At 37.3% G+C, this 27153-nt stretch overlaps 1 protein-coding gene across 2 annotated transcripts in view; it reads left to right on the forward strand.

Annotated features, from left to right (window-relative positions):
• The first annotated feature begins 15197 nt into the window (after positions 1–15197).
• neto1 (neuropilin and tolloid like 1) overlaps positions 15198–27153 on the forward strand; it is a 71922-nt gene continuing 59966 nt past the window's right edge. The window contains exons 1-3 of one of the 2 annotated variants that reach the window (XM_004915261.4): positions 15198–16360; positions 17604–17657; positions 18718–18855. In XM_004915261.4, coding sequence (XP_004915318.1) covers positions 16333–16360; positions 17604–17657; positions 18718–18855 — 220 coding nt within the window. In that variant the 5' untranslated portion in view covers positions 15198–16332. The remainder of the gene's footprint in view (positions 16361–17603; positions 17658–18717; positions 18856–27153) is intronic. The other variant, XM_002940474.5, reaches the window with a different exon arrangement.

Raw genomic sequence — 27153 nt, forward strand, 5'->3', positions numbered from 1 at the left:
ACGTGAGTTCTAATTAGCCCCACTAAGTTATTCTCAACACAAGCATCAAACAGCTAGTTCGCTGATTGCAATTTCAACCACCACTCTAAAACCATATTCATTCAAATATAAAATGATTAACAGGTGATATGCTGTGAAAATAATCTTTTATATCATGCTTTATACCAATATATTACTTACAAAGATTGCCAAGACCAATGGCAGGTCATTAAGCTGACTAGTGGAGCGGTTCATTGTGGGCACTCCTGATATTGCAAAACAGATTCAACACAGAACACTTCATCATGAATGTAAAGTATGTCACAAGAAGAGATGTGTTAATAGCATGAAAATAATATTTATACCTTGTGCATTTAAGCCTTGCCCCTATTGTGGGGATACAGTAGAACACTGATTTCATTCATCGTTTAAATAGATGTTGGGTACATTGCCCTAAACATGAATTATTAGTACTACATCAAAATACTTTAAAACATATTAAAAGTTTAACTGAAAAAAAAGCTGCTAATTGTCTATCCTTATTCAGTTCCCCAGTCTCCAGGCTACTGAATTCAAAAATCCAAACTGAATCTTACTTGCACAACTGAATAAACTTATGCCTTACCCTATGAATATGTGGCATATGTTATAAACATAAACAGATTTAGCTCATATTGTGGCATTCAGAAAAATGCAAAGACCTCATGTGCCCTTAATCCCTTGAATGTACCCACATCTCTAGTGATAAATCCTACACTGAGTCAGTCACAAGGACACATCACTTAATATCTCAAAATATAGTTGCTACATTTAGGCCTTTAAGCCTGTGACTAATGTGTTGTGGGCTCTAAGGTCAAAATCTTTGAGCAGCCCTTTGCCATAAAGTTTTATATATGATATAAAATATCAAGGTAGATTAACCAAAATGCCATTAAAGTGAGTAAACTGATATTGTTGATGGACTTAAAGGACAATGAAAGGTTAATATAAATTAAAAGTAAGTCTAAAGGCATTCTTTTTAAGTACTTACTGCATATCTAAATTCCCAGATCCCTGCTTGCTTCTCTGAGATATGGTGCTGGCAGCCTACAGCAGTGTGAAGCCTACAGTGACATCACTGAAATCTCTCTGTCCTTCCTGTAGGCTGCCAGCGGCAGCCTTCCTATTCTCTGAGCATGTGTGTAACTTGATCCTGCCTCCTGTTCTGAGCTACACATGGCCACCAGCCAATCAGAAGCGGATCTGGCAGAGGGGAGGGGGGGAGGGAATGAAACACATGTGCAGTATGAAACAAGGAGGGAAAGGAAGGGAGAATACCTTTTTAGAGATGGCTGCCTGTTCTAGAAAATGTGAAGTAAGTGTGACTGAGTAAATATTTGATTAGGTGAGCCAAAAGTGTGGCGTTTTTACTAAACAATAGGAGGACTATTGGGCAGTATGCTTTTTAAATTTTGACTTGCATTCTCCTTTAAATGTGGGTCCAGATTTATTCTTTGATCTAATCTTGGGTAGCACTGGGAATTTATTCTCTCCGGGCAAAAATCACCAAATATATGAACTTATCGTGTTTTATATATAAATACTCACTCCACATTCTACCTTATTTCCAACTGGATAGTTCAAAATGGACTATAGCTCTCCAAATAGAGAATCAAAGTGATTAGCTGGATAAGAAAAGACATCACATGCTGTTTAGAAACAACCATAACCAACCAATGCAAACACATTGTAATGACTCTTTCAAAAGCATATGTATATACAGTACAGATAGATAATTCCAAATTGGATTTTGAAGATGTATGTAGGGCTCTTTCTCATTCAATTCACTTGACAATATGAGTTGGAAATTCCCTACAAGAAGTTAGGCGAGGAGATCAAGGTGTTCTAGCTTTCCAGAACACCAGAAAAAAGGAATGCAGAATATTTTTTTACTTTTTTTGTACATAAACAAATACAAGCACAAGGGTGAAACGTTTCTAACTATTAGAGCAGCTATAGAGTTATGAATGATTAAGCAGGGATTCATAAACTTAAAGGGATCTGTAATGCTTTTTAGGTGTACTTTTTGTTTCTAAACTAAACTGTTTACATAGCAAATAATTCACTCTGCCATTTAAAATGTTATTCTTAAACCAACAAATGTATTTTTTCTTTAGTTGTAATATTGGTGTGTAGGCAGCCATCTCAGTGCATTGTGCCTGATCCTGAGCTTTTAGATGAAGCCTACATTTAGGGTTGCCACCTCTGCCAGCTTTCTTAGCTGGGCAGGGGGTGGGGGTGATGTCATGGGGGCGATGTCATGGGGGCAGTGAGGAGGTGGAACCATGACATCGTGGGGGCGGGGCTATGACACAGTCAGTGTTACTGAGGGTTTTGACCCGGGCAGCCCTTCCGAAAACTGGGCTGTCCGGGTCAAAACCGAACAGGTGGCAACCCTATCTGTGCTACACATTAGAACTGCTTTCAGGTAACCTATTGTTTCTCCTACTCCCATGTAACTGGAGGAGTCCCAAGCCGGACTTGGATTTCTTACTATTGAGTGCTATTCTGATATCTACTGGAAGCTGCTATCTTGTTACCTTCCCATTGTTCTACTCCCATCGGCTGCTGGGGGTAAAAGGGAGGGGAGTAATATCACTTCAACTTGCTGCAATGCAGTAAAGAGTGACTGAAGTTTATCAGAGCACAAGTCACATGGCCGTGGCACACTGGAAAATAAAGAACGTGGCAAGCTTAAATATTTTAAAAATCTGTTTGCACTTTTAAAAAAGGATTTCAATGCAGAATTCTGTTGGAGAAGCTTTATTAACTGATTACTGATAACTGTTTTGAAAAAAAAAAACATGTTTTCCCATAACAGGATTCCTTTAACTACAATAAACAGATTTATGTTAGAAAATGTACCTTAAAGATTCAGATGCCTGTAAAGCCTTGAAATATCAAGTCAAAGTCAAAAGTCAACTGTAAATAATAGTTTTAAATGCATATCAGATCAGATAAGTATGTACTTGAGATTTTCTAGTTATTAAACATGTTAAGATTCATTTGCAAACTCAGCCACAAGTGCAAACATCATAAAACTGACGCAGGATATCACCTAGGATATGGAGTCTTTCTATGTGCATTTTTCTATATTTCCTTATGGGGAGACAATAACCTTATACCTATACCCTTCATGATGCAAGAAAAATGTCTCAATAAAATGTTTTCTCTGCACACTCTTTTCTGTTCTTTGTACACATGTCTACAACTACACTGCAATGTGACTACTGAACAACACGACAGCATTGAAGCATATATTATTCCAGATCCTCAAGTTCTGCTTCATATTTCCAGAAAGACAGAGTTTATAGAACAAATGATTCTGTTGCTCTTACTTGTTTGCCATCATTTGTTTGACAGTGTACATATTTTATGTTGCTGCAGGAGCAATCCCTGTTGTATTACTGACAGTTCGAGCCAACTCACAAATAATTTTGGTTACTAAGAATAAATTGGTGCATTATGTGTAGTAATATAACAGCTTTTTTCATTTTCTGCTCATTTTAATATTCATTTTTATTGATACATTGCTGGCCAATAATGAGATTTAATGTTCTAGTCCATCTTATATCATCAGAGCCCATGATCTATTAGCCCCAACTATTTATTATGAGCATGGGTTGCAAAAACTGAAGTGCTTGTACTTTTATGCCCAACTCCCCATTGCAAGTGTTGGGAGGCATTAAGAAATCCATTCAGACAAGCTTATGTAGAAAAGGCACACATCACATACAAAATAGAAATACATATATAGATTTTAGACATTGCTGCATTCACAGATTGGAAGGAAACCATGGTAGTTGCCAAGACTTTTAGATTTCAATCCTCTTAGTTACAGTGTCTGTACCCCCCTCCTTGGCCATCAAGAGAGATCTGTTTCTCTGCCTTCAAGACAATCTGTGCACCACCCACTATGTAAGGCAAAGGGACTTCAAGTAGCAGAATTCATTACTTTACAATACAACAAGGTAAGGGAGGGGTTTCTCCACCTGGAGAAGGAGGGTTGATGGTACTAAGAGGGACTAAGGTCCAAGTAGAAGTAGTCATTGTGAGGAAAGATTATCTATGAGTGAAAATTAGGATCAGGGTAATAAGTAGAGCAGCTGGAGGCTACAACAAGGAGACTAAAAGGCTTATTACCCTTTGGTATCACCAGCCAGTATAGGTACTCAAGTTCTAATGCTCTGGGATAAAGCTCTGGGGTAAGTACTGCTATAGGCATCCTTCTAGCACTGGGGACTAGTTCACCTATAAGTGAGTACTACCTTTGTCATAACCCCTGTAACTAATACTCTGAGGTATCTGTAAAATGATTGATTAAATGTTTACCATCTGTTAAGTTACACCAAGGAGACTGATCCAGCTAAAATACAGTTATTTTGACAAACCACTGGCAGTGAAGTTATTGAGATATCTGTTCTGTGAGTGTGTAGTTGTGTTTAAACCTCTATCCTACAGCAAGGGCCCACCTGAAAGAAGAGTACTATGTCACACATGCTATACTGGGCCACGAGCCCACATTATGTAATACCCTGCAAGATCCTAGGTACCAAGGATTAGTTCATTTTCTTAATAACATTACAGATATAAAATTGAAATGATACAAGATTTTGTTAAACATAAAAGTTAGTGCTGACAAAGTTAAATTAATGTATAAATAGGTGGGAACACTATTAACTGTAGATAATATTAGTTGCTAATATAACTATAATATAACTTTTGTGAAACTCTAATACCGCATCCATTTTGTCAGTCCACCAGTGTAGGTGATAAAACTCCTTACTGAAAAAGTTGTTATTGTGCCCCAAAAAAATTAAACTAACTTCATGCATGTCTTAAAAAAATGCGCTAGGGGTAAAACTGCCAACAATGCTTTTATGTGGCCTTCCCAAGGCCACATAAAAGCAACTCCCAGAAAATGAAAGCTGTGAATTCTCTGACCTATCCCCATGCAGTTTACCAGAAAAGTTTTTATCATGATGAATTCAACAACTTTTTCAGTGCGTCAGGAGAGCTTGTATAAATTCTTTTTTTTTTTTTTTTTATCTCTGGATATACCATATACAGTATGATCATAGATTGCAAATAGGAATGAAATAGCATATTTTAGAAATATTTTCCCCAGTAGCTTCCCATCTCAAGTGGCAAACTATGCCATTTTGCATGTTTTTATGTCTTTAAAGAGAATGCCAGGCAAATGTTATACATTTATCTATTGATGTGTGCTTCCAGCAAACAAGGCTAGCTTTAAAATGTATACAGATAATATGTTTCTTGTTTTTCCAAATTAAACTTGGCACCTCATAGCTAGTGTTAAGAAAAATGTCATAATAAGAAAAAAATGCTGAAAATAATGTGCTTTGAAATTCTCATGTCACTGATCTATGTGCATGTGTATGGGAATGATTTACAGAATCCTCCTAAAATCGCATATACTGAAAAGACAGATGGACTGGGACTCAATGCAAATAGCTCTGTGCTGTGAAGGACTATTTATCATGATGTTACTGTGCCCTGCCTACCTATGCAATCAATATCAGCATGTAAGGAAAAGTTTAATTACCTGCAATATGGTACAATGTTTGAATTAAGAGATCATATTTTTTTTGTTTTACACTCATGTATGACTAATATGCAGCAGGGTGGTGGAAATTGTTCCAAATCACTGAGTATATAAATTGATGGTACATGTATATACAGTATATGTGCTTATGTTATGCTTGAACAGAATGTAGCTGGATGATTAGAATTACTTATATATACTGAATGCAGTGGATCAGCACTCCCTTTTTCGTTCAAACATTTCTTTATTCATTTTATTAATTCATCATGGTACAAATCTGTATGTATATATATATATGTTACCATTAGGTGAGGGTGCAATGAGGCTGTGACCACAAAATTCATATAAACAACAAGAGATACACAAGACATTAAGACATTCTGTGCATTAAGCTACTAAAAAATACCCTCCCCTTTAAACAAAACAGGAATTGTTTGTCCATATATTGCAATATATTCAAGCCCCCCAACTATGTCAAAGTCATCCCTGGTCTGGGCAAATACTAATACTTAGATGTCAAGATAAACATAGCTATTACGTGCATATGTACTATAGGCTAAGGTGATATTCCCAGTAGCGTACCATTGATAGCGGTACCTCCCCCCTCCCATCTTTATATTTACAATCTTTCCCTTCCAAAATATTCCTAAATGAGGTAAAATGGTTGCACACCACAATATGTATATAAACATACTGGAACACTTACTTAACATGTGTAAAGTTCAAAGAATGGTAAAATCACAAACTTACTTCTAAATCCACTTCACAATATTGGTGTTGTGTTTTTTTCTCCCATGGCCAATTTTATTATGGTAGATAGGGATAGGCAGGCACTATCAGCAGATAGAAAGAGAGGGAGAGCTTAAAGTAATAATGTAGTGGGCAAAGGTATTGAGGGCTAGTATTCATAATGAAATGTAGGAGAAGGATAGTAAATGCATGCACTTTATCAAAGCCACTCAAGAATATGGAACTTCAAAAGCAATATGCCTTTCTTCTGTCCAACAAACCTGGTTGAAGAGTATTGAAATACTGCAATATATTTTATACAATTTCAATTGTCCATTTATTATTTAATGCCACATTTACTAATATTGCTCTGCTGCTTACCATTTATCTTATTTGGTAATGTAAGGGTTATTTATCTTTGGGAGATAGTATATATATAGTATAAACACGATTGGCTATCGCTAGGATCCAAAGAGCAACAAAACTCCAACTTCCCATTAACAGAAATATGGCAACAACAATCCATAAATATATACCCACAGTAATTATATGTCAAAAAAGCCTTTTTATTATCACTTCTAAAAACTGTGCGGCCAGCATACTAATATCGCATCGCTTTCTGGAAGATATCAATATACTTGACCTTGGCAAGTATTGATAGAGGCATTGCATATCCAGAACACCAAGAAGCAGTCTAATTGCTCTCATAGTTTCTGCCAAGACTACAACTCTAGATCACTGCTGAGGTTTATGGACGCCCAAAGATTTACTAATGCTTGCAAGTAAAGCAAAGTGGGTAGTTAATATATTTCTCTAGGCATGTGATAGTGTTCGATAAACTTGAACAACCTATGTCACAACACCATGTTTAAATATGCTTTCAAGCTTGTTTATCCACTTAATAACCTCCTCTGCCTCCAGATCTGATTTCTCCGATGCAAGCCAATCAGCAATCACAGTATGGCTAAGCTATTCAGTTGTCAGCCAATCAGAGTGGTTCTGGTGCTGCACCACCAACCCAGAGACATGCCCGCCCTCCCCTTTGCAACACATACATAAAACCCCCAAATAATTATATGGCCTGCTTAGTAAAAATAAAAACATTTTGCCCAGGCTACTAATATCAATTAATAAATACATTTAATAAACTAATATAAGATGCAATTTTTTTCCAATTTTCCCTGATAATATGATATGCAAAATCAGCTTTTACAGGATGCTGCTGAACAGTTTGTTACTGGCTGTTGAGTCATCATGTAACAAAACTGAATCACAAAATGTCTCCGATTAAACTTACAATGTAACAGATGGATCTAACTGTGCTTATTCATTTCTTCTGTTCTAGACAAAATAGATACTAATTAAAACTTGTGTGATTCATTTTCACCAAAAATTGCAATTCATTTTGATGTTGGAAACAATATAGAACCTTATGTTACACATATTTTTTAACAGAAAAAACTTTGAAGGTTTAGTTAAAGTTATTTTAGTATTCTAAAAAAAAATATGCAGCCCTCCTTTATGAGTATTAAAGGACAACTGAACCCTAAAATTGAATGCGGCTTAAAGAGCCATATTTTATGTACTGTACTTATTGCACCAACGTAAAGTTTTAGCATTTGAGCACATGCTTAGTGGGCTCTAAGTAGCTATTTAAAAGCTAAGGTTAGGGGTTGTCGCAAATTATCAAGCAGATAATAAGGTTTGCCTGTCATATAAGCTAATGCTGCAGGGCTGATTATTAAATTCTGATGTTAACTGCACTGGTTTCTGAGCTACCATTCAGTAAGTATCTGTATTAATTACTTAACAGCCTTATATTGTAACATTTATATTCTATATAAACAGTATATTGTGAATTGGTCCCGTCAACTCAGTAACTGACAGCAGCACAGAGCAGTGCAGTGAATGAGCAGAAAAGAAGATCGGGAGCTACTGGGGGCAACTTTGGGGGCACAGATGTTCCCTGCTAAAGGGCTGTGGTTGCCTTGGGTTGGTACAGAAGCCCAAAACATAATGTAAAATGTTTCTGCCCTACTTCTTTAGTTAGGCTTTAGTTTTCCTTTAAACTAATTTTAAATTTTTGCAGTGTGTAGAAAACAAATATGTTTCTGTATGTCTTTATCTGTGAAAATGCTGTGACAGATTTAGTGGTGCTTAGAGGCTTACCATAGACATATCTGTACTGTACACTCTCACTGTAAAGCTATTTAGCTTCACTTTCTGCAATCCAGTATATGACCAAATCTGACATGGCGAAAACCATTATAACCTATTAGCAGAATTGCCGCAACTGGTTGACCCAGACTACTAAATTGCAGCAAAACATTCATCCATAAGATTTTATTATTGTTTCTCGCTGCTGTATTTCTCGTCCATAAGTCTAGTTTCCCCACAAAGCTCCAAACAATTCTCTTGCCTATATTTTCCAGAATAAAAGGCTGAGCAATGCAGATAATGAAGGAAATGGTCTGCTTTGAATTTACTCCATTTGCATCATTCAAATAAGGTTTTCTCTTTTTTGCATGGTTTTTGCTTCCTTATCTCTTCCACGCATGTCACACAAAATTATTATTTTTTTGTTAAAAAGCTTTATAAGGAAACGTAAACAAGAATAGAGCAGAAGCAGATACAAACCTTAGTTAATATCACACTGCAGAAACTGGCTTCAGCCCTGTGCTATAATACACTGAAATAGGTATCACAGACCCTCAATGATGGTTCAAACTATAAGCCAAGACCGCTTGGTATCCTCTAGCTTTTCCCACTGTTCATCCATTTTGTAGTCCAACTCCAGTACCAGACAGACAGCTGGTTGCTCATCATTTATAGTCAGAAGCACAAACAATATAATACAATCTAATTAACAACATTTGCAGTCTGTGCAAATCAGTAATGCAAAAGCTGCTAGAGGGCACAAAAGGTGCAGCAAGAGACTACAAATTCTCATGTCTCATGGCTTCATTTAATTAAGGTTTCTTCCTAAATTAGCACCACTGTACTTGCTTCTGGTTACACGTGAAGCTTTAGTATACATTTCTATGTTTTGTTGAATTAAAAATAGAACTGAAAATTCTTTTACACAGCAAAATATTTTCATCCTCATCAAAAGAATTATAAGCAGTTGCATAGCTAATTGAACAGGTAGTGTGACTTGAAAGCAATTCAGCTATGCGATCCTTTGAGGGCTCTTTACAGCTCAAATATTTAGATGCTGATTGCTGTGCTTGGGTAATCACAGTGCAAGAGCAGATCATGAACCCAACGTCCAGATGTTCGCTTCCCTTTAGCAGCATAGGCTTTGTTAATCCTAGGCATTATATGAGATTCTAGAGATATGAAAAGTGGCGATTAATTATTCACAACATAAATGCAAAGTAATTGGTTTTATTTATTCAGACTAATAAAGCAGTGTTCACAATTATGAAAAACAATGGTTGTAGTTTTGCTACAATCTGCTAGATTGTTAGAAGTCTGGACCCTGCCTTTCCATGTTTATGTTGAATTAAAAAACGAGGGGTTGTGACCTGTTGACATGCTCTGTGACCCTTAAACAGTGCAACTTCACTTGTGGAACATATAGATCAACCTGAAGACAATGAGAGATAATTTACAGCAGACAGGGGAAAAGAAGTGCAGGGCACTAAGAGGTGTTAGTGTAGAAAGAAATGGATCTTGATTTTTTTAAAAATTATTATTGTATCCATGTTTCAATATTTAAAAACTTCCCTAACTGTCATAGTGTTGCTTATCAGTAGTGACCACTTCTAAGCAGTCACATGGTCTTTACAGAACCAGAACCTGCTTTGAAAACCTTTACTATGCAAGCCAATGGACCACTGGTGCTATAAAGCCTAACTAATTAATATGACCGTGGCTGCCCAAAAGAAGAGCTCAATAATAATTCTTCTGCTCCAATGATACATTCACATTTACAAAAAAATAAATATACAAACCTGGCTGGCAGCTCGGCAACAATGTTGAATTGTAGCTATAAAAAATCGTGAATTGCATTAATTTTTTTGCATTTTGGACTCATGTAGTAAATTTAGTTAATGACCCCTATGATGTATTAGCTGAAGCAGAGTAGATAGATGCATGGAACTGATAAACTATACAAGTATATGAAAGCTGAACTGTTATTGTAACAGAAAATTATGGAATTCTATTAAAGCTTGATTAAGAAAGTGTCAATATGGTAGCCCTTTAACAATACACAGCAGATTTCTTAAAATTTAAGTACAGTGTGTTATAATTTTGTTGAGTACCTTATTAGATATGTTTTGGTAATGTATTCATATTGAAGACTAGTGCTTGCATTTCATACAATACATAGATGTACTTTTGCATTTAAAAAACAACAATAAAGAATATTCATGCTTCTCCTCAGTGCATATATTTTTTCTTACTGGAAATGCTAAACATTGCAAAATAAGTTTAATAAGAATGTTCAGCTGAAGACAAAAAAACTGAACTCTTCCAAAATACATAGCATCAGTGAGCTGAAACACCATCTATGCATTACTTTCTATAAATAACATGCTTGGCCCTGATATCTGGTTTTTGAAACCTAAGGCATATGCCATATTTGTGTCTATGCTCTTTGAATATTTTAGGCACAAAACTTTATTTGTACCACCTGTTCTCAGTGGGAAAGAAAGCTACCTTTCTGCTTTTATGGTATAGCATGTGAACATTAATTAAGCTATATTTGTACTTTAGGAAGTGATGGTGAATGCTTAGAAAAAGTTCCATTGTTAATCAGGGAGCTTGAGTTTGGAAGACACTGCTTTTCTTGTCATTTTAGGCAATATGACAAATAATACAGAAAAATGCCATGACCTATAATATTTTTTGGCTGGAAAAGAATTGTCTTGAATGTGGTTACCATAAGTTAAGCTAATGTTTATAGGCAATGTTGTATGTTATTGTATAAATTTTTCCTCAAGGGACCACCTTGTAGATCCAACATGCTTTCCCTGCATTGCACCATAACAGCTGTGCTTCACTTTCTGTTATTATATGTTATATGTTATTAACAACCAGAAGTCAGCAAGGTGTACTGTCTATATTATAATAGAAAGAAACAGCATATGCAATACAGCTTTTTCTTACTGTAATATTTGCACTGTTTTCATGGTTGCATGGGGCAAGGAAAGAGATTTTTCTGGGTATGGTTAGCTTTAGACTTTCTAATAAAACCCTTGTAAAAATTCTGTCTTTGGTTTCTTTCATTCAAAGCGGAAACAGTGAATCTCACATTCCAACATTGATATGCAACAGAGATTTATGGTTTTAAGACCATGTCAATACTTTAATTTGCTCAAACAATGTCTTTTCCCACAATTCTGTGCTGGTAATCAACAAAATTAAGCAAGCCTAGACAGAATAACAAATTCCCCAGTTTCGGTGATACATCTAAGTAACACTATAGTGTTTGTGTACAGTCATTGCTTAACTTGAGTGATGCGTTACGTAAAAGAAAATAAATATAGGTATGACTTTAATGAACATTCTTTTTAATTTAATTAGAAGGATAGCCCCCCACCCCCACCAAACAAGAAAAGGCAAGGAAGGAGAACAATTGAGCTTTATTTTCTTTATTATGGATTAGCGTAATGTAAACCATAAAACACAAGCAATTTCATATAAAAGGCACTGCTTTATAACAGACACAGATGTTATTTCCATGATAAGAAGGTATTAATAACTTAATAACAACACTACTCACATTTATTGAGATATCAGCAAGTCATTATTTAGCTCTGTAGAGGACGACTAATGGAAATAAAGTAGAAAAAAAACATCAAATGGAACCCCAGTTTATTTTTCATATATTTATTTTTTAAAGAATTGTTACCCCTCTTACCCCAAAAGTATATATCTAGGATGCAGTCTATGTTAAGAGATAAAACAAAGTCAACCTGATAGATATCTGTACAAGCCCCTGTCAGACTTTGGTTAGAGACATAATAGTTTTGGTTACATAGGCCCATAAACTTCCAATGAGGTCAAGAGACCCAGTATTGGTCTGTATATGGTGAACTTTATCCCTACTGTACCTTGGTTTATTTTTTCATACATTTTTCATACATTTGAACATGCAAATGAGGGGTTGGGTAAGGTTCGGTAGTCAGTCAATCCCCAAACATCTGCTTTTGATTTCTCTCTGCTATATAAAGAAAGTGGATAAAAGAATAGTGGATGCTGATTGGGCTGTTATAAAAAGGTTATCCAGCAAAAAACAGTGGAAAAGTCCAAGCAATGATTTCAGGAAACGGTAAATCAGAAGATGTTTATATAACATCTACAATATGTGGAAGAGCCATTTCATTGATGCTTGTAAATCACATCAGATGATTTAATAGCATGAATCTTTTTAATCATTCACAAAGAGCAATGCTCCATGTGAACTGCCAACTCTCAAGTCTGCTGACAGCTCAAAACTGACAGCAAGCACACTGCATCGCAGTTTTATACTACAGAATCATTCTAGGTGCTGGTTGCTCTCCAAGGTTGAGACCATGGTTTGTTTTGACACCTTCTTCCAGTAAAAAAAGTGGACCTCTTTTAAACCTGAAGTAGGGCCCAAAAACGTTGTGTGCTGCCTTCGAAATAAATATGGCTCTGTGCCTTTCAACTTCCTTTTCCAAGCCATCCTGTGCTCCTTTTCCTTAGCTTACTGTTACACATTCATGGACAATGTGGACGCTATAGAAACAGAGAGCACCAGTAAGAAGACAAGGGGAGAATAATAGGATGGTTCACCTTTAAGTTAATTTTTTGTATGTAATTTTTATAGTAGGGATGCACCAAATCCAGGATTCGGTTCAGTATTCAACCAATATTCGGCCTTTTTGGGCAGGGTTTCGGATTTGGCCAAATCCATGGTCCCGGCTGAACCAAATCCGAATCCTAATTAGCATATGCTAATTAGGATTCGGTTCAGTATTCGGGTGAATCCCTTACAATGGATTCGGGGGTTCGGCTGAATCCAAAAGACTGAGTTTGGTGCATCCCTACTTTATAGTAATAAGTTATAGTTGGTACTGTTTGCAAAAGAACCCCAGTCTATGGGTTATATCATAATTAAATGTACTAAGCTGCAAACGACCATCAGTAATTGAAATAATAGTGGAAAATAAAAATCTAAATATAATTAGGACAAAAAAAACAGTCTAATGTGTTTCGTTCATTATGGGGCACTCATAGGCTATTGGTCACACCCGGTACAAATTATTTATAGGGGTAATGACCTCTCAGAGTAAGTCACAGAAATTACTTGTTAAATATCTTCTTTTCAGTTCTGATCTATTCATAATCCAGTCTTTCATTCAAATCACTGCCTGGTTGCTATGGTAAATAAGACCCTAGCAACAAGATAGCTGCTAAAATACCAACCTTTTAATACAACAGGAGGTGTGCTTATCTTTGCATTAGTTCTGGACCCTGAAAGGCAGAAACATACAGGGCACACAGTTGTTGAGGCTTTATCTGGCACATAGTGCCCTAGGTTTCCCTTCCATACTGATGGATTGGTGCCATCATGATGGTTATTTTTTCAGTGTGAGGCGGGGTAAATAAAAAATAGAACAGCTAATAAATTCTCTAAGACTAGAACTTGTGCAGGTGTTAGAGCAGATCAGGTAATGGGCCTGGTCCAATCTGCAGCAGTACATGTATTCCAGATAAAAGAGTCCATTGCTTTAAAATATTAGGATTTCCTTTCTTATAACCACAGGCAGCAGACAGTATAATAACCTAACCTTTCACCCTGTCTGGAGAGGAAAGGAGTCATATTCCTAATAATAAGCACTATTGCGTGTTCTCTTTTAATATAAAGGCAGTGTCTTATTTTTAGGTGTCAGTATCACTTTATCAGATAAGTATGACTCCATACAGACCTGTCTGGGTGTATGTATCTGCAGTTCTACAAAATGACATGATGTGGGAGATAAGTCACCAATACAGTATGTTTTTATGAAAAAGATGAAGAAGATGAAATGAGTTGCACAAAGAGTGCCAAAGACAAACTCTAAAATAAACCAGTATACACTTCTTCCCCATAGATAGGAGGTTTTATAATGTAAATGGAAAAGTGGCTTTTCCGTTTTGTTTTAATCTTTTGATGCTAAAAGGCTTTTATGTTTGTTTATTGAAAAATGAGCTAAAGAAGGGGAGGATGACCTAAGATTGCCTGTACCATAGGGTTAAAGTAAATGGCATGAACTTATATTTCTTCATACAGCTCCACTAGAGGAAGATTCTCCTGTGTCCCTGGTAGGGTAATTCCACTGTCTAAGCAGGAACAGACAAAGTTATCCTACTTTTCTGCTCTTAACCAGATAGAAAGGGTAAAAGACTGAGTTTAGGAACAATGCAGGTTCATGTGGAAAGCTGTGAGAACCTCTGCACAATCATTCCTCCCTTGAGTTCCTAATACAAAGCAAAAAGCCTTAATGCACAATGATAACGATTGCTCCAGTGTGAATCAGAAGATCATTCTCATACTAGCTTATGTATTTACTTTCAGACTACTGAATGTGCACAACACAGCTTAGTTTAAAGAATCTGTGGCCAAAATTGCCTATAGATACTGCCTGGGGGTATGGTAGACCATTCACAAATAAGTGTATGCTACTCCAGATAATGGAGACAGTTGGATTAATATGATCTCAATCTCTTTTAAAAGTTGCAATCAGAATAAATGCGAGAGAAGCTGATCCTGTGTTACATGCTGGTTGCATTATGTTTTCAAGGGGAATTCTGCCGCATAAAGATTGCCTGGTAGTTGATGTCTTGTACAATGATCAAATAAAAGAAAACCCTCACCCCTGCCCCTTCCCTCCTTCCCTCTCCCCCCTTTCCCTGGCTCCAGTGCAAAGCCTCCCAGTTTGCTGCTGAGTAGTTTGCAGCGCTAGTGACGCTCAGACAGAGCATGAGGATTGCAGTGCTGCTGTGCGACAGGCCGGACTCGCTACTCTGTGCTGCTGATACTCTCAGGTGCTCCAAAGCAAAGAGACTGCTTAAATAAGTCTCTGAATGAAAAAGTGGACAGCAAATGGATTTAGGCTGCTTTTTAACTTTCAGTCTCGAAAGGATTTCTCGGTGACTGCATGCCAAGCAAATCTGCCTTGATGTATTCTGCTTGGTGAGGCACCAGATGTGAGAAGGACGGATACGATCTAAACTGTGAGCACTCACCAGAGTGGGGAGCCCTCTCATCTGGCCCAGGGATCCGATGCCAAAGTTTCATTGCAGCTCTAATATTGGAGGGATTAATTAAAGGGACAGGGCGCTGGGCAGCCGGCGAGTTATTGGTGAAGCAAATCGTCTGGATTTATCTAGCAATTTGTCTGTGCCTATACAATCCCCCTTCTTCTTACAGTATGCAACAATCAGATTGGTTACATCATGGATGTTTTTCACTCGGGGGGATTTGGGTTTTTTAATGCGGATTTAATCGCAGAAATACTACTAAATCGCTATTTTTGTGCAGCTTTTGTGGAGAACGTTGCAAAGGTGGAGCAAGCGAGGGCAGCAGATGACGGACCCATTAATCCTGTCAGTGCTTGGGAGCAGCGCCGGGACCCAGGAAGCGCTGCCGTCTGAATCGCCTCGATGCTTCGATCTCCTATTGATCGCAGATGAAACTAGCGATTGTTCCTTTTTGCGGCAGAAGCGATGCTTTTTTTTTTCTCTCTCCTAGCAATTCACATCGCTAACAGTAGTTATGGTAAAGTGACCAGCCGCTGTCCATTTGCGGTGCCAGCGATCTGTTGCAGCAGCAGAGCTCCAGTGGTCTGGATCTCAGATGTCATGTAGAAGGATGTGTTTGGGTGAAGCGCTTCCATACATTTATCTGTGGATGCGATCGAGGTGATCGAGAGGAAGTGGCGATTCCTGCTGTGCTGTCTTGGATTTTTTTTTTCTAATCCATCCTATTCCCCCGCACTGGAAGTCCTCCTGTATCTAAATGGAATTAGTGGAGATCGAAGCCCCTTGTGTAAGGAACAGACATGATCCATGGGCGCAGTTTGTTTCACAGTAAGTGAGCTCCACTCTCAGCTATGAATATTCACTCAACTCTCTCCCTGTGCTGCTGTCTGTCTAGCTGATGCAGTGCTTTAGATATGTGTCTGAAACCTACAATATTAGCCATCCTGTCAGGCACCCTTGTCCAATGTCGGACTTACTTTGGCCATTATTGAGAGAGAAGGCTAGTAGTGGAATATGGGAGAGAGCCGGCTGGATTGTGCCGGGCAATGATTGACATTCACTGGATGTAGCCTAACTATTTCCCTATGCTGTGATGTGTGGTGCTGGCAGGTAGCTCAGTCCTGGCTTTTCTGCAGTGATTAGGAAATGCTAGACAACTGCTGTTTAAAGGGATACTGATATAGGTTTAAACCGGTTAGTGCTTATAGTGTAGGTGCCAATAAATCCCCTGCAGTCTGCTGATGTTTAAATAAAAGGACATGGTTATATGGTTGAGGTTGTTGTTTTCAGGGAACTGCACTAAAAATATTTCCCCCAGCCTTCCATTTCACTGTATTAAACATCCAAAGGCCATTTAATGTGTGTGTATTAAGGAGGTTCATTTCCATAACTCATTAAGCACCAAGGACAGCTCCATCTGTGTGTCAATATATCGGTCTTTTGATGCCACTGTCTCTTATCATAGCAGCCTTTCCTCAATCCCTTTCATATGCCTTTTCCACTAAAACAGCCCAGAATCAACTAAAATTCATTTCAATGAAAGTACTTCTGATAGATAGGAGGCCTGCCTGGGTAGTACTGTGTATGTATACATTTTACTCCTGAATAAACCCTCATTTTAGATTTTTTGCAACCGATATCTAAAAGTGAATGGGCTTCATGCAAATATTAATGTAAAATTCCCCCTAAGGTGTATGAAAGGACAGCCTCAAAGTTTAATGTGATCATTAGGTTTTACTCCATTGATAGCTACTCGGTGGCTCTTTATTCCCTCCAACTGATTGGTAAGGCTAGGAATAGCTTATTTAATGCATCAAACCATTTTATGTGCCAGATGCATACCAGACAGTGCTGCTATTTTGGCTGTGACAAAGACATACAATATTTTACCTGGGCATGGTCAAATGATGCTTATTTCTGTAGTTTTAAATGCCCTGTAATAATACAAGACTAGAACGTTTCATGCAATGTGATCTTGGCACCAGGAACTTACTGAGCCCCATAATATTTGCTTTATTAATCTCCAAAGTATAAATGCATTTGAAAAACAAAGTGTCTTCTTTTGTTTCAGTTGTAACAAGTCTAATTATTCTACATGTGTCTTGGGCAACAAAAACAGGAGAAGGTAAGTGCCTTACTAGACTGACCCTTCATTTACAGATTTTTTAGTATTATGCAATAAATCAGTATGAAAATGAAGTTACAATGTATTTTATATATTTTGTATGTAATGCAAGTATAAGTACATATGATCTACAATATAAAAATACAATATAAGTACAGAAGTAAGTTGCCCAGTGACCTTTAATACCATGCCTTATAGTATATTAAAGGTGCACTAACCTTAATAAAAGCTCCACTGCATCCCACAGAGTTATCTCTTGACTGGATTGTGACTATAAAGGTGGTTGTACACAGGGTGAAATTAGTTATTAGTAGTTCAGCCTGAGCCAACTTATTGGCTTATGTATGGGTTCAAGACAATAGACTGCTGGACTTATATCTAGCTGGAGACATGTCAGATATTTAGTGGGCCTTAAAGTCTGCCCCCAGCTGACTAGATTACCAACTTGCTTCAATACTTTGCTTTTTAAAGGCAATGAGGGGTGATCCTTTTACTGGAAGTGTGAGATAGAATGTAAAGAAAGGCATAATGGTGTCAATAAATATGGATCTCCAACATGCAGTATCTAGCTGTTTTGGGATTTCAATTGCCATTATCCACTGATAGCTGAAAGCTGGCAGTGGTTGCTGGGAGGTGTAGTCTAATAAAAGCTAAAGAATAACAGTGGCCCCAGTTAGGGTATTTTGCCTCAGACCCTGCCTGTTGTGCAAGGAGAGAGGACAGGTATTCCACTCAGGGAACAAATCCTGGCACCAACTCCCTCTTATGGTGACTATGGAATAGCCATCCATTTAAGTGTATGTTCCATATAGGGTATGAGTGGCATACAGGCTGCAGAGCTATTACATGCAGGGATAAAGCCCTGACATGTTGAGAAAAAAGGAAAGCAAATGGCATATTATGGTGTTGTTTTTAGCAGTCTGGGCCAAGGCATATTCCTCAGTGTTTCTGGTTTCCTGTTATACTAAATTATTACAGAGCAGCAGACACTATTAATAGAAGGTGTATATGTTGGTTTTATTTATGAAGATATTGTATCTTGATTATTTTTATTTTTTAGACAAACAGACCACCACAGAAGGGCAGAAACCAGTAGAGTGTGGTTCTTGGACAAAACATTCAAATGGAGGCACGTTCACATCTCCCAACTACCCCAACAAGTACCCTCCTGACAGGGAGTGCATCTACATTATAGAAGGTACAGAAAAGTATGTTTAGTATGTCACAATATGGGAAAAGCCTTAGTCTAGAAAACCATACCCTATAGCAAGCAAAAAGCAATTACCTTTTTAGGTTTGTGATAGCAAATGCCACCCTGGTTGGTTTCTTTAGTCTACTAGACTGGGGCAAAGTTTGCCAATGTTTCTAGAAAAGTATTGTATCATTTTTTATAGCTTCTAGTAGTTAACCCTGTAAAAACTGTAAAAATTTCCTGAGACTGATCATTATATGATCTAATCATGATGGCCATATATCTTTTTAACCACAACAAGCATTGTTTTATTATTAAGGTACTATGATATATGTATATTATTATAATAGCCTATGCAATAGTTTGTGATGCTGCCGTTTTGTGTAGCTTTAGTCACTGTGTCAAAATTTCAGGACAGTGTGAAGTTGCTTCTTGGAGAAATGAAGGACAGGCACTACAGTATACATCATCATAATCACAGGCAGATTTTACTGCAGTGATGTTTCCTCTTGGGTTTGTAGAATACAAATGCACCATATCTATGCACACACATACACACACACATATTTATAGTGATAATCATATCTTATAATTACAGTTGCATTTCTATTCTTTTTAGTGCCAAGACTGCCAATAGTGTATCATTCAGTAAAAGCCTAGAGTTTATAGGAAGGTATAAGTTTAGAATGAAGCATGTTAAAACAATGGTATACTGCTGAAAAATCACATCATAGTGTGGGATTTATACCCAGAATCATACTGGGTCATTTCTGGTAGAAATCCTTTTATCCCATATTTAATGTAGACCTTATATTATGGACAAGCAATTAACATACAGTTTTTAAAATTAACATCATGCTGACTTTAGATAATTACACGTATGTGCATTCTGATTTGAGGCTCCTGAATTGCCATAGTACGGGTTACTCAAGCTTCAAAAAAATCAAATCAACCCTAGTTGTGATGAAGTTATTAAGCATACAGCTTTGTGGTGGCTGCTGCTCAGATGTTCAAAGAACACAGACTTGTGCTAAGGTCTAAATGATGGTGAAGGAAGTAGAGCTTGGGCCTATGATTACCAGCCACAAGCAAGAATGTAACAGGGCACTCCAACACCAAACGTGGGACATCATGAGATAGACAGTGGCAAAAAAAATACATGTCACATTCTAAATCCCATTCTACATATCATCAACTTTCACAAAAATTCAAAAATCTTAAATTGAAAAAGTCATTTAAATTTTGCTAGGACAACTCCCATCGACTTCTACATGAACTCTGCCTCTTTTAGATGCCGAATTTTTTACATTCAAGTTTTGAATAAATCTTGAATACTGTGATCTTTTGAGTTTTAGTGCAAACAACTTGATTGGTGGTAAAAATGTCCATAAGAAGATTGATTAATCCCCAACTTATAGAGGGGGAAACGACTTTTACAGGGGCTGATTTACTAACATATGTACTAAATTGTATCAGTTTAAACACCCATGGCTACCAATGAGCAATTTGATTAGTACAAATTACAAATTAAGCACCTGTGTTGGTAAATGAGACCCACAGAATAAACCAGAGATTTTAATTTTAAATTATCCTCTTGTTGTAATTTAACTTGTGAGCTTTAGTTGATTAAAGAGAAGTATTTGTAACCCAGTGATATGGTTGCACTCAGGGTAGAGGCTACCTTCACTGTAGTCTGAAACCTGAAAACAAATAGAACACAAGTTTTAGCCCTTTAGAGGCCCTGAGATTTCAGAGTAGGTACTTATGTAGATCCTACTCACTTCAGGAAAGCAGAAAAGTGAGAAAGGCGAAGAAACCAAATGTTTAGCTGGCCAGATGTATTGTTGGCATATGAGCTTAAGGTCCAGGCAGGCAGCAAGTGAGAGTCTGTATTTAGCTAATAGGCGAGTGCAGACTGCTGATATCACAATCCAGGAAGAGGATAAGTTCAAGAACAGGGCAGAAGCCAAGATCTCTAATAGCAATGGCAAGAATGGATTTAGCTTGTCTTGATACACAGCAGATGACATCACGGGCAACAATCATGAAGGAGCTCATGTTTAAATAGGGGATTTGGAACCAAATAATAAAGTCACCTTCCAAGGTGTATGTCCATAGACATCAATTGCTACCAAAGGAAAAAGCTTGGGGTTTTTTATTTCCTGGGAGCCAAAATCTATTGAAAGTGAAGTAAATTCACCTATATGTGGTAGTCCTAATTGTAGCTACACAAGTAATATTTCACATGGGTGATCTCTCTGACCTTAGTGAAGAAAAGCTTGAGCATACCCAGATAAGTTGGGTGTATTGGTGTTCTCTGCCACCTCCTCGCTTGGTTTGTATAATGGTCTCTCCCTTGGTTGCTCCAAGCCTTGGTTTTCCACCTGTCTTTGATGTGCGTATGCAGGATCTCTATACTTGTCACCTGTCTAAAGTTAGTGTTGCTTTAATCAACTTCAAATACCAGGGTCTTTAATTTTTACTATAGGCATGTTTTAGGCGCCCCACCTGAATCTGTGTTTGAGTCGAAGAGTTTACTCCATATAATTTCAGTACTTTTCTGCTACAAGGTGACCTCAAATGAAGTGATATTCTTTAAATGTTGGTGATCTTATCAGTACTGCCCGACCAATATGACCCATATGCAATTCTGATGGGAGATGCTGGTCACATGTCAGTAACTGCAATCACATAAACAACTCTTTGTAAGAAAGCAAGTCCAAGTGATTCATTATAACATAAATAACCATTACATAAATGTTTATGAGTTTCCTTGGAAGGAGGTTGCTAATCCTTGAATTACATTAATAGGCAAAGCAGGTGCTTATTTTAGAAGCTCTTATGTGGGATTTTAAATATGGACATGACATCTATAGTGACTTGTAGGCTCTGTTTTGAGGAGTTTTTTTTTATTACATTCACTGCTTTTCCTGCACAGGCATAAATGTGGAAGAACATGTGGAATAGGGGCTGTTACACACAAGAGGATATCTAAATCCTACACACGTTTGTATCTGTCCACATCGATGTATTCTAATATTCTATAGTGACTTGTAGGCTCTGTTTTGAGGAGTTTTTTTTTTATTACATGCAGTGCTTTTCCTGCACAGGCATAAATGATGAAGAACATGTGGAATAGGGGCTGTTATACACAAGAGGATATCTAAATCCTACACACGTTTGTATCTGTCCACATCGATGTAGTCTAATATTCTGTACCTAGTGATGCTGAAATGTATTCCCATATAAATGTATTTGTATCAGCCATAGGCACATAATGGTGATATTTGCACTTGTTCCTTGGTATGAGGATCCTTTGGCTTTTTGTGGAGCAGTGCTGGTTTTATTCTTGCTATGAATTATATTCATTATGTGCAGGTGATCAGTTTTAGTGAATACTGTTTTTTTAATCCTTTTGTCTATAAGAAAAATGTTTGTTTTGTATGCAAGATTCTATGTTTGTACAGTTTATCTGTATAGCACCATCAGTTATTATTATCCTTTTTTTTTATAGCCCAAGTGCTATTCATTCCTATGGGTTTTTTAGAAGTATATTTATCAAATGATGAGTTCTAACTTTCACCCACTGATAAATACATTCCCATAGGAATGAACAGAATGTGGGTGAGTTTGTATTCTAAACTCACATTTTGAAAAATCTGCCCCATAATGTAATACACCATAGGAAAGACACTTATAATCAGATTGGTAACTATGTACACAACATTTTTTTAATGCTAAAAGCATACAGTAAATACCGTGTCACATACTGATTAAGCATACTGAAAACAATACAAATGTACTGTTAAACCTTGCTAGAAAAATATCACCTCAGCTATTGCTAAGCTACAATACCCAGCATGCTTCACGCCCTTATCATATGCTGGAAGTTCTGCAAATTCCAGTGCATTATCAGTCTCAGCTGTGACAATACACAGTTTGGAACCACCTGCCAGTAGCAGTGACTTCCTATGTATTTGTCATATATACATGCATTGTGGTGTGAATATGATGCTGCCATCCAACAGCTCACAATGCTTTGCCAAATCAAATCTTTATATTACGCTCAATCCATACACTGGTTCAGGGCTGTCCATCTGGAGACCAGCAGGGACCCTCCGATGCATTTTTATGGCCCCCAGTCTGTTCAGGGGCTCCACAGTTGTAGTTGTATGACATCATTTTAATAATCTGGCCATCCAACACAGTGTATGAGAAATAATCATGTAACAAGTTGGAGAGCCTTACAGCAGTTTAATTAGGGTTTCCATGGCACTGAAGAACCGAGAGTGGTACAGATTTTCTTCATGATACATTAAATTGTATAATTTCATAATAGTAGGCATGGGAACTACTCTACATTACTTGCAGATTCTTAGAAAGAGTTTTTCAGCAGCATCTATTTTTGCTGAATGGAAATTGCTTGCAAACAATATTTAATTAAATAAGCTGTTTCAAACTTAAATGAATGGCAAATTTGAGATGCAAGAATGCTTTTTAGGCTTTTTGGTTTTATCGTTGTTGGATATCATTGATGCACTATCTCCCGGATATGGTTTGCGATTCAGATGAATCCGAGGCATTTTAAGCAGGATTTGGACTAATCCAATTGCCACCCAGCATAAGGGTTTGGATTTGGTTCAGTATTTAGCTGAATCCATACTGAGGGGTTTGGGGATTCAATACCAAAATGAAGGGTTTGGGACATTCATATTTAGCAGCACTTATAAAAAAGTATTATATATAATATTAAAGGTAATGAAAGCAGCAAATCACATTTTGTTGTTTTTTTAGTACCCAACCTACCGTATGTTGTTTAGAAAATCTGTGATGAAAATGTAACTTCAGTTTGGTGATTTAAGAGTATCAGAATGAATATTTATACTTTTAATGCATCTTGCTTAGGATAGAAATGCTAAAGGATAAGAGTTAGGGGAAGCAGACCTAGTTAATATGGAATTTAGGACTCAAACTAAAATTGCTCATCGGGGAATCAATACACCACATAATCAGTAAAACATATAATCAACGACTGCATAATAGCGTACTGCAACTGGCAAATCATCTGCATCAATTAGGCAATGCACAAGACATTCAGAAAGAAATCATTCTGAGCAGTCCACTGTGACAGTCACTTGGGGGTGAATGCAGTTACCTGATCACTCAAACAAAAAGCTGCCTGACATTACTCAAACAGTATTGATCTCCCGGGGAGTGGGGTTGCTGGCCTGTGACCTGGCAAAATGCTTAACAGAAAGTGCTGAGCAATTAGGTAACGCTAGGGAGTGTTGTATGAATGCTATAATCAAATTAATTTTGTGAGCAGGGATTTTGCATTGTTTTCACTCCTATCAAAAGAGTTCCCTTTATGATGGAATGATGAACTTGGATATATTATGGGGCAGGGGGTAATTCAATAAAATACAGGTCTAGGACCTGTTATCTAGAATGTATGGTACCTAGGGTTTTCCATATAAGGGATCTTTCCATAATTTGGATCTCCATACTTTGTCTACTAAAAAATCATTGACATATTCATTAAACCCAATAGGGTTGTTTTACCTTCAATAATGATTATGTATAGCTTAATTGGGATCAAGTACAAGGCACTATTTTATTATTACAGAGAAAAAGGAAATCATTTTTAAATATTAGTTATTATTTGCTTATAATGGAGTCTATGGTCTTGGACTGTGATTTTGAACTTTCTAGATAACAGGTTTATGGGTAATGAATCCCATACCTCTATACAAATATGCAAGTTTTCAAATTGAGTATTTCTATGTTTTCTTGTGCTTGGGTTAGCAATAGGAAGTTGCAAATGATTTTTTATTCTTGCAGGAAGTTCCATACATTTCTAATGGCCAGAGATCACCCTCCGTCTGCAGCTCTTGACATGTGGCACTTTGGCACTTAACCTTTGTATCTGTATATATTTATTAAACTGTTTGGTCTCCCTTTGGTTAATCAATCAATTACAAAATATATACAGCACTATGCATACAATAGCACTATATAAATACATATACATTTTCTAATAACAATGTTGGCTTGTAATTCAAGCATGCAATATATTAAAGGTCCTTTGTACACTTCTTTAATTTCATATGGAAATAAACAATTGCACCTTTTAGAATTGTTAGATCCTATATTTACATGAATAAATGAAAACATTGTTATTGCTACCATTTACCATTTGTGTTTCAAAAAGAAGCTTGCAAACTTACCTGTTAACCTGCTGTAATTAAAACAATTAAGCTATAGAAGTGGCTACTACAGCCAATACTTTCTATTCTGGTCACTTTTCAAACCAGTAAATATACCCTATATATATATATATATATATATATATATATATATATATATATATATACAGTGGAGGAAATAATTATTTGACCCCTCACTGATTTTGTAAGTTTGTCCAATGACAAAGAAATGAAAAGTCTCAGAACAGTATCATTTCAATGGTAGGTTTATTTTAACAGTGGCAGATAGCACATCAAAAGGAAAATCGAAAAAATAACTTTAAATAAAAGATAGCAACTGATTTGCATTTCATTGAGTGAAATAAGTTTTTGAACCCTCTAACAAAAAAAGACTTAATACTTAGTGGAAAAACCCTTGTTTGCAAGCACAGAGGTCAAACGTTTCTTGTAATTGATGACCAAGTTTGCGCACATTTTAGGAGGAATGTTGGTCCCACTCCTCTTTGCAGATCATCTCTAAATCCCTAAGGTTTCGAGGCTGTCTCTGTGCAACTCTGAGCTTGAGCTCCCTTCATAGGTTTTCTATTGGATTAAGGTCCGGAGACTGACTAGGCCACTCCATGACCTTAATGTGCTTCTTCTTGAGCCACTCCTTTGTTGCCTTTGCTGTATGTTTTGGGTCATTGTCGTGCTGGAACACCCATCCACGACCCATTTTCAGTTTCCTGGCAGAGGGAAGGAGGTTGTCGTTCAGGATTTCACGATACATGGCTCCGTCCATTTTCCCGTTAATGCGAATAAGTTGTCCTGTGCCCTTAGCAGAAAAACACCCCCAAAGCAAAATGATTCCACCCCCATGCTTGACGGTGGGGACGGTGTTTTGGGGGTCATAGGCAGCATTTTTCTTCCTCCAAACACAGCGAGTTGAGTTAATGCCAAAGAGCTCTATTTTGGTCTCATCAGACCACAGCACCTTCTCCCAGTCACTCACAGAATCATTCAGGTGTTCATTGGCAAACTTCAGACGGCCTGCACATGTGCCTTCTTGAGCAGGGGGACCTTGCGAGCCCTGCAGGATTTTAATCCATTGCGGTTTTCTTGGTGACTGTGGTCCCTGCTAATTTGAGGTCATTAACTAACTCCTCCCGTGTAGTTCTAGGATGCTTTTTCACCTTTCTCAGAATCATTGACACCCCACGAGGTGAGATCTTGCGTGGAGCCCCAGAGCGAGGTCGATTGATGGTCATTTTGTGCTCCTTCCATTTTCGAACAATCGCACCAACAGTTGTCACCTTCTCTCCCAGCTTCTTGCTAATGGTTTTGTAGCCCATTCCAGCCTTGTGCAGGTCTACAATTTTGTCTCTGACATCCTTGGACAGCTCTTTGGTCTTTCCCATGTTGGAGAGTTTGGAGTCTGCTTGATTGATTGATTCTGTGGACAGGTGTCTTTTATACAGGTGACTAGTTAAGACAGGTGTCCTTAATGAGGTTGACTAATTGAGTAGAAGTGTCTAACCACTCTGTGGGAGCCAGAACTCTTAATGGTTGGTAGGGGTTCAAAAACTTATTTCACTCAATGAAAGGCAAATCAGTTGCTATCTTTTATTTAAAGTTATTTTTTCGATTTTCCTTTTGATGTGCTATCTGCCACTGTTAAAATAAACCTACCATTGAAATGATACTGTTCTGAGACTTTTCATTTCTTTGTCATTGGACAAACTTACAAAATCAGTGAGGGGTCAAACAATTATTTCCTCCACTGTATATATGTGTGTGTATACTGGTATCGGAACACTTAACCGGAAACCCATTATCCAGAAAGTTCCGAATTACGGAAAGCCCATCTCCCATAGACTCCATTGTAATCAAATAATTCACATTTTTAAAAATAGTTTCCTTTTTCTCTGTAATAATAAAACTGTACCTTGTACTTGATCCCAACTAATATATAATTAACCCTTACTGGAGGCAAAACAATCCTATTGGGTTTAATTACTGTTTAAATAATTGTTTTAGTAGAGTTAAGGTAGGAGATCTGAATTACAGAAAGACCCCTTATCTGGAAAACCCCAGGTCCCGAGCATTCTAGATAACGGGT

The sequence above is a fragment of the Xenopus tropicalis genome, chromosome 6 (assembly GCF_000004195.4).
Source record: "Xenopus tropicalis strain Nigerian chromosome 6, UCB_Xtro_10.0, whole genome shotgun sequence".
Lineage (NCBI taxonomy): Eukaryota > Metazoa > Chordata > Amphibia > Anura > Pipidae > Xenopus > Xenopus tropicalis.